This window comes from Galendromus occidentalis, unplaced genomic scaffold (genome assembly GCF_000255335.2).
Source record: "Galendromus occidentalis unplaced genomic scaffold, Mocc_1.1 scf7180000076543, whole genome shotgun sequence".
Classification (NCBI taxonomy): Eukaryota; Metazoa; Arthropoda; class Arachnida; order Mesostigmata; family Phytoseiidae; genus Galendromus; species Galendromus occidentalis.
Window position 1 is genome coordinate 137,470 of NW_003804532.1, and position 8,723 is coordinate 146,192.

The window sequence follows — 8,723 nt, forward strand, 5'->3', positions numbered from 1 at the left end:
GGCGGCGGCAATGAGTCAGTCTATTGTTCCCAGAAAACGAAAAATCTTTGACGAAAATTGCTTGAATGGAAACAATGAATACGCATTTCTTATTCCTTCCCGCCGTCACGTTGTTGTGCCCGGGTGGCTGACTGGCCGGTCCAGCCGCCTGCTTGCCGGTGTTGAGGCTGGCGGGCCCAGCGGCGGTACTGTGTTCTTCGTCTTCCCTGATTTGTTTGTTTAACCTAGATTCTACCACGACGATGACTGTGCCTGCTGGCGACGATGACTGTCTGAATTGCTCGTCTGACCGTTTGACGTAAGAAGCCTGTCAGGCAAGCTCAGGATTCCGTAGCCGCGGCGCCCGGAAAGTATCCAGAGACCAGAGACCCATGGAAGCCATGAAAACCCCAATTTCGGCTGCTCCTCTCGGGCTCGACTCGGAGCGTCAACTGTCGGTCTGTGATTCTCGGAGTGCCTTGCCGTCTGACGAGAAAGTGTCGGACGTCAGCATAATGGTGCGGATAAAACTCCCCCTCACGAATCGCGGGTTATTCATGTAGCACTCGTTAGAAGCTCGGAACTCGAAAGGTGCCGGTCTCCGGCAGGCGATCGATGCAGGCGAGCGAGATATCCGGATGTATCTTCGAGTGCGCAGTCCCTATCCGACTCCGACGCGGCAATTATCGGCATTTTAGCACTAGTCTCTGAAGAATTTCTCTCGTCGTCCTCTGAGCGCACAGCCTTACGGATCTTCGCCGGGCAGGCATGTAAAAATCCACGTGATGAAGTTCGCGTCGCCGTTCTCGCGCCGCAGCGGCCCTCCGTCAACATGGAACGATTGCCATCAATCGAATGGGTTGATGAACTCTGAGAAGACGTCGAGTTTGCCCGATTCCGCAGGCTCTGCGTCCCCCGATTCTCTATTATGGATATAGCATCGAGCCCTTTCTTGACCACGATTGACGATTAGACAAGACTGTGGGCCTCACTGTGCCAAGCTTAGGCCGGAGTTGTCCAGACAGATCCGTCCGCACTCGCTCCGACACTTTACGTATCGCCCCATTGAGTAATGCCTCCGAGAGTTCAGGAGCATGTGGAGAGAAAGTCTCTAGGCGAGCCATGATGTGTCATTGAATGGTACGATGCCTCAGAATCTGATATAATCCCTATGCACGAATTTCATGATCATGGCCGGGTTGATGAGTCTTGGAAGGCCGTTGTTGGTCACACCACAAAATTTATTCATCAAAACCTACTCACTCCAAATCCCGAGGGTATCAAACTTCTGAGCCTTTCGGTCTAGCCTTCGTTTTTTTCTTTGTGCGGGCCTCGGGCGGATCGTCCGTGGTATTGGCTTTGAGCTTCGATTTTCCTTTCTTGGAAGGAGTCTGGTCCGGAATGGTTTTGGCGTCCTTCCTCTCCTTCTTTTTGCTCTTACTCGTCTCCTTCGCTGCGTCATCGCTTTCTTCCGCTGAGGCGCTTTCATTAAGGGGCTTGGCCAGTCCGGAATTCATCGCAGAATCGACCACTGAGCCTCTAGGCAGACTTGCTTTCGTGCCCTTGACAAGTTTCTTATCTATGAGATCATCAACTTTTTTCGTGGCTCTCTGAGCAGTTTTCTTCTGTACGCTTTTCTTCGAGGGCTGTTTCTCCTTCGGGATGCCTTCCGGAGCTGGAGCCACCGTCGACACCTCTGAGGCCGAGATTCCGCGACTTTGTTCCTCCTCTACGCCACTCCCCCGTTTCTTTTTGACGACGGTCTCCACATTCGGAGCCAGACTTTTGGATCCGCCGGCGGATTTCTCGTGCTTCGGGGAAGGTCTCTGAGGGTCCGTGTCCGTACCCCCCCGCGGAGCAGCCTGGAGCTCTCCGACGACGACAGCGTCCTCCTTGGGGGGCTTCCCCTCGGACGCAGTCCTCTCATTCTCTGAGGAATCAGCTTGGAGTCCTTCCTGAACGGCAGACTCACTCGCAGAAAAATTATCCTTGGGAGCTGCCTCAACTGTCTTGAGGAGATCGACTGGGATTCCTCCTTCGGATGATCTGTCGTCCCGAAATGACGTTCTCTCCGCGCTTGCTCCGGATACCTCCTGGGAATCGGCTTCGGATTTTCCTCCCCAGGCAGATTGATCGTATGTGCTTTTCCCCTGTTTTTCTGTGTGCGCACCTTCGACGGAGTCGGCTCGGAGCGTGTCTCCCGAAGAGCTTCCGAAGGAGGCTCCCTTGGAAGTCGATTCCGTGGATTTGGAGATATCGCCTGAGACTTCTCTGTCTTCGGACTTCTCAATCTGCGGTGGACGCCCCGCAGTGACTATCTTCACATGACCGGGGAGATTGATTTTCAAGTTCCTCACAGCCGCCTCGTTTTCGGGAGGCGACCCCTCTGCCGCCCTTCTCACATCATTGACGAGCTTGCCTCGGAGCCCTTTTTCCACGACATTCTCGCTCTTCGGGAGAGACTCTGTCGTCGTTTTCGCACCCCCGAGAGGATCGCTCCTGAGTTCTCGAGCAATGTCTTGTTCCACAGAGGCGGCTGCTTTCGGTGCGTTGACCATCGAAGTCGTCCGGGGTTGTTTCAGGAAATTCCCCAAGCGCCTGCAATCGAAACTTTGAGAAAGCGGGTCTGACACCTCTGAATATCCAGTAATTCTCCTGTATGGGAAATTCAAGACTCAGATTCTTGGACGGAGATAGACGGAAGAAACTCACTGGAGTAGCTTAAACACCATCACGTTCCGGGTTCGGGAGAACTTCTTTCTCTGATCAAAGAACCAAAGGCTTCCGAAGAGGCCCTAGGAGTCAGATAAGGACGCGTCCCTGAACTGGGAGAACTCCGAGACTATAGTCGGTTCATCACATTTTCAACATGTGCGACCTCAAGAGCAGTCTGGGATCAGAGAAAAAGATCAACACCGAGTGAAAGAACACCGGCTCCAAGGCGCCGATGAGGTGGTATTTACGAACGGGACGTTGTTTTTTACCGTCCGCGCGGAAGAGGTCTCTGAAGTTGGAGCATCGATAGCCGGGTGACGGGTGAGGCAAGCGAAGATGATTCTCTACGGCGCCGGCATTCCGGATGCTTAGGGTGTGCATTGGAACCTAAGAACGGGACAAGCATTTTTATGTCTCTTCTCGATGTTCTGATGATGAGCCGTCTTCGGGATAACCTCTTAACCAGGGCCTGAGGTGAACTTGCGAACGCGGAGCAGGAGCAGGGACAATTATTCCTTTATAATAAAATGATTTTGGCGAACTCCCGGCGACAAGCGAATCCCAGGAAGTTTCGGCTCTGAGAGTCTCAGCTGAGTCTCACGGTGAGTTCGTACCGATTCCCCGTCCCTCGGAGCTCTTCAGAAAATAAACAAACATGTTTCGGAGGCTCGATCGCAGCAATCGGCGGCTCTCAAGCTCAGAGTTAGGGGATCGAGACTATGTTTGTGGTGGGGATCCTTATTTTTCCAAGGAGGTGACAAACTCCACTGCAGTGAACGTCGTACATCTAGGAGACGCCGCATCAGAATCCACGAGGGGACATATGTACCCTCAAAAACATATACGGTAAATCCTCCTATAGAAGCCCCCGTCCAATTGGAGCCCCTCTTCAATAGAGCCCCCCCTGCCGGAGCTTTTGAGAAAATAAAAGCCCCCCTCCGATGGAAGCCTGTCTCCAATAGAGGCCCCCCTCCAAACGGAGCCCCTCTCTACTAGGAGACTCCGGACTGCCGAAGTCGGCTGGGGAAAAGCTGACGTGATAGAATCTGGACCGCGGTACCCAAGGATTTCGACCCAGACCGGGGACGCTCTTCCCCAGAAATCCATCATCACTTTTCCGGAGCAAGATTTCTCTTGGGACATTAAGAGCCTCCTCCAACAGTAGCCCCTCTCCAATAGAAGCCCCTCGTCGGAGGTATTTGAAAAAAGACAAGCCTGACTCACTATCGGGGGATTTACGGTACCTATACGGATCGAATGCTCAGCGCGTCTGGCTTCCAGGGTGCAAGCCGTCGAACACCGCACCCTCCTCGAGGAATATCGCAGCTCAGTGTGGGGCCGGGAGAGACATTCTCGAGCTCAGCCATCCGAAGGGAAGTTTTCGTTTCCCTCTCGCTGCTTCCCCAGGTTTCTGTCGGGGAGTTCGAATTCTCGGCCTTGATTCTCGGGACAATACTTCCGAGTTCCGATCTAGAATCCCTACTCAGTGACATGTCAGATCTGCAATAGACGGTGCTGAGCCCAGGTGTGGGATAAGGGACATGGGATAACTCCCAAAAGCACTCAATCCATGACACCACTCCCCTGGAATCCCGCCGACTCCGAGGAGTCATCATTGGAGAAGCGAGGGGAAATAGCGTATAGATCCTCCTTCAAACGAACTTTCTCTCCCAAAATCAGCGACATGCCGCTCCCGTCTATTCTTGAAGTAACTCTTTTCCTTACTGTCACGTGTCATGATCAGCGGGGATACCGGGTCAAACATCGTCGAGAAAAGTTGGTTATCTGTTAGATAATTATTATTCTCGCCAATGGTGGCTTATTTCGAATTCCGAGATACATCCCTCACGTATTCGCAAGCATATATTGGCACCAGTTTCCCCACATGTGCCAGTTTCGGCACATCTTCGGCATTGCTAGTCCACAATTAGTCTTTATTCACTGTACGATTGGTCGAGGAAGGCATATTCCATGGAGAAAACGGCACTGTGACATGTTGAGGTCGAAACTTTGCATTCTCAGATATACGGTGATCTCCTTGGGAGACGCGAGCGCCCCTCGTGAGGCATAGGGGAGAGGTGGGGGAGAAAAAATCGAGAACCGCTGGATTAGAGGAAAAAGTTCACTAAGGCGAGTTTTACACGATCGAGCACTGACTGTTCCTCGATCATTGATCATGGAAACCCCGTCCAGGTTCCATGTAGAATCGGGAGGACACCGATTGAATGAAGAAAAGGTCACATCGCACGGAATCGAATCATGTGTACCTCGATGATTCTGATGATATACGAATCGGGACCTAAGGATCCTTTGAGGCAATCAAGAATGCGTTTCACGTCCGTACTCACGGTAGTGTCTCTGGCACTACCTGCCAGAGGCTTTTTTATCATGGTCTTATGTGCGCCGGAATCGGTGGGGAGAAAGAGCCGAAAAACGGCTCACAAACGAAGCGCTTGCGCTTTCATTTGTATAGGGGGATTCCATAGCCCAGGTCGATGGGTGTCCCAAGGGCGCTACCTACATAGGTATTTCTGATTTCACTACATCATCAATCATCACTGTACCTCGATCGGATCACCCTGGGATCCAGCGACATACCCGAGCTCTCCATATTAGTCGTGTACCTTAGCCCAAGTGTTTCGATCGATCCAGCGATTCGTGGTTAAGAGATGGTGATCGATGCCATGATGTCGCAGTCATGGTATTGGGAAGTCTTGCGTAAGTTCTGCGGAACTGCGAAAAATTCGGGAAGAACATGATCTTATCTGGGAGAACGCCATGAGCGAGGAAGGAGAGACCTCAACCCGTGTCTCTTTCGGAGAACCAAGTATCCCTCGCGAGAAGGATCACGGTATAGTCAGAGCTAAACTCGACTCTCTCGCAATATACCCAACCTCGGACAACGCCGGGAGCAGGGAGGGCACAGGGAAGCCCACAGCGTCGCTCAGAGCCATTCGTGCGAGATCCAAAGAATAGGTATTCGAAGAAAAAAGTATGCTCTCATAAGATGCCTCGCGAAGTCGCGTCAGTCGGGCTGAACCTCAGTTTGAACTCTGACACAGGCTCACCTGACAGGTCACTTGAGGGATTTGGCTGGACAGCATTCACCAAGCAGCCCCTCGAGCACGATCGCGGTAATATAACGGTGATGGCGGAATTGTTCACTCCGTGTCTGCTCCGCGCCGAAGGATCCACATGGAGACTTCTATGCCGACCAAGCTATGCTCCATGAATCCACGAATATGATCATAATCAGCGTGAATTCTCATAGGTTCTCGCGGCCGCTGATACCGGTGCCGAGGAATTCTCCCTAACTAGCCGGTCAGCACAGCGTTCCTGAGGCATCTAGATATATGATGTCGCGGCTGGCGGCACTTCAGTGCACGCAGAATTAGGTACTATGACCATATACGAAGGTATCGCGTATCACTCGCGGTCACGGAAGCCTTACTCATACGTCAAACAATTCTGTCAACCCTGAAGATTCCTCTCTTAAGTATATGATGTCAGGTGTGAGTACGATCAGGTCTCAATCACGGACAATCATTTGCATTCATTCCAAGACTTCGTACTTGTGAATATCGATCTGCCTATATAGGGTGCCGCTTAAATATCCCTGTCACGAACAGGACCAGGTCCGCTGCGTCATCATCAACCATTTATTTCTCCCACCACACTATTCCGACCATACTAACCTCTATTCCAATCACATCACACATCCCAACACACTCACAGAGAGAGGCCAGGTAATCACCGAGGGTAATCTTACTATAAAGTTAATCTAAGGGGTTCCTCCCCTTCCTTCCCATGTATATATTCCATATTCATTATTTCCTAAGTTAAATAATCTCAATCAGAGATAAATAAATGAGACTCAGAGTCGGTAGCGCACTCGGGGATTCGCGACAACAGCTGACTGTCAGCGGCGCTGTCAGTGGCCGGAACTGTGACGTCAGACCTCAGTAGCAATCTCGATACCGGTAAAGCCTGATCACGCTCAGCGCTCCCCCGATATTTCTCAGGACTCAGGGTTCAAATACTTGACTCCGGTTTGCGAAAAGATAGGCCTGGGTCACGCCCCGCTATCTAATTCATCCCCCTCAAGTGCGTGCAGACTTGGAGTCATTTCTAGTGAATCCTCCGTGTCCTCATTGGAAGTGCCTTGAAGCTGTGCCACAATCCCCATCTCCGCGCGAACCGTCATCCTGAGCCCTCCGGTCTGTCCCGATTGACGATGCATGGATCAGGATATAGCCCTCGCTTCATTTAGATTTGCTGACCCTTCTGAGTAATTAATGGAATTCGATATCGATTGGTCGCATGCTCATTCGATTCCTTGATTTCGAAGCAGAAGTCGCTTCTATGCTGATAATATTTTTGTCCAACGCAAGTTCTCCTTGGTATGCTCGTTTGTTTCCGGCTATCATGGAGAGCAAGAGTGGATGGGCACACGATCTTATTGCGACGCATGCTCCTCCCATGGCTGGGTTCCTTTCCTTGGGGTCCCAAATGACTTCTCAGTAAACAGGACGACGGTCGGCGAGAGAATCTCTGGATGCGGAGGCATTCAAGAGTGACCCGCGACGGAGAGGATGCTAAGGATGGAGGAAGACAATGAAGAGATTCCTTGGGTGGAGTTGCGGTCTCGTACAAGCGGACGGTGGGCCAAAACAGCTGCAGACGCTGGCCCAGAGCGATGTGAGTCAGACTCACATATAAGAGATTATCCTCCACTTGGTAAATCCTCTTCTATCAGAACAACAAAAGCAGAGATATAGAGCCATCAGAGTCATTTGGAGAGTCGTATCGACCACAAATGGTTGCACTTTGGCTCGCTCCTCTAAGCCTGCGCGATGAAGCCGGTTGTTCCGATGGCTCATCAACTTCATTGGTCTCACATTGAGTAACGAGGGGCTCGATTCTCGAAGGCATATTGTGTGGAGGAGAAATTCATTCATAGAATTTATTCTTTCTCGCCTTTTTCACTGTGCCACTGTCGTCGTGTCGCCGCAAGCGTCACCCCGAGCGTAAGAATCAACAATATGGCCTTATTTTTCCTCACGACCCCGACATTCGGAATCGCTCAGCGAATCTGAATCTTGGAGACTTCTCCCGCTCACAGGAGATCACTTCCACCTTGTCGCGCGTTCTGTGAAACGATATCTATTCCGGAACCCAGCTCCCCGGCGGGCCTTTCGGTTTGGAGTCCTTATCTCTCAGAAGTCCGAATGTGGTTGGGAACGCCTGAGCTTCCCCGCGCGTCTCTCACGGCACAAAATCGAATCCACCCGATTGGACGGGGATTCATGCGCAGACATGAATCCGGATACCAAATAGAAAGTTTATTCTCAGGCAAACAGCAGGTGTCATTAAACCATTACCAAAATGCCTTCCTGTCGTGACAGAAAAAGTAAACAACTTTCAACGTTTCGTTGAGAGGAAAGAGAAACAAAAGAGACGAGCGGGGAAGTGAAGGATTTACTCTTGGAAATTCCGATGACGACTCCCTCCGGGTCATCTGAATTTTTCTTGCCTCTCCGTCGTCAAAATCAGTTGGTTGTAGCTTCTTGGATCAACCCCGAAAGGAGGGAACGCGTCTCCGCATTCGAACGCACCCACTCGACTTGAAAGCCGGCGGGATTGAAAGCTCATGAAATCTAAACACAGGTGGAAAAAAAGGATTTTCTTCTTCTCATCGGCACCCCGTCAAGAGCGGGTCACTTGCACCTTCTAATCTTTCTCCTTGTCCATGCGATTCATAGATATGTCGTTTTTCTCATGAGCACTCCATCAAGATGAATTCCCCTATTTTGAAGAGTTGAATTGATTTGAACAACGGAACCTCCCCTTATGGCGAAGGGCACGGAATCAACTGAATGACAGTTGATTCCATATGAACTCTATATGAATCAATCGTGGAGAACCTTCTCAACTGAGCTCAGTTGCGTCAGCAGCGGTATGCTTACGTCTCACCGTGAGATACTATTCAAGAGGAAGGGATGAAGCGCTACAGCTAGGAATGATCCTTC

General features: G+C 51.1%; 1 protein-coding gene across 1 annotated transcript; it reads right to left on the reverse strand.

Moving 5' to 3' along the window:
- Window positions 1–1,259: 1,259 nt before the first annotated feature.
- On the reverse strand, window positions 1,260–2,711 carry LOC108865258 (neurofilament heavy polypeptide-like). Its single transcript, XM_018642113.1, has 2 exons — window positions 2,692–2,711; window positions 1,260–2,577 (listed from the first exon to the last, which is right to left on the reverse strand). Exons 1-2 carry the CDS (start codon window positions 2,709–2,711, stop codon window positions 1,260–1,262), a joined length of 1,338 nt encoding a protein of 445 aa, XP_018497629.1.
- Between the last annotated feature and the right edge of the window lie 6,012 nt (window positions 2,712–8,723).

Bases quoted from the DNA above. Each gene is read 5' to 3' on its own strand.
- LOC108865258 (XM_018642113.1), bottom strand. From the start codon at position 2,711: ATGGTGTTTAAGCTACTCCA. The intron at 2,578-2,691 runs GTGAGTTTCTTC...TTTCGATTGCAG, and splicing joins ATGGTGTTTAAGCTACTCCA to GCGCTTGGGGAATTTCCTGA.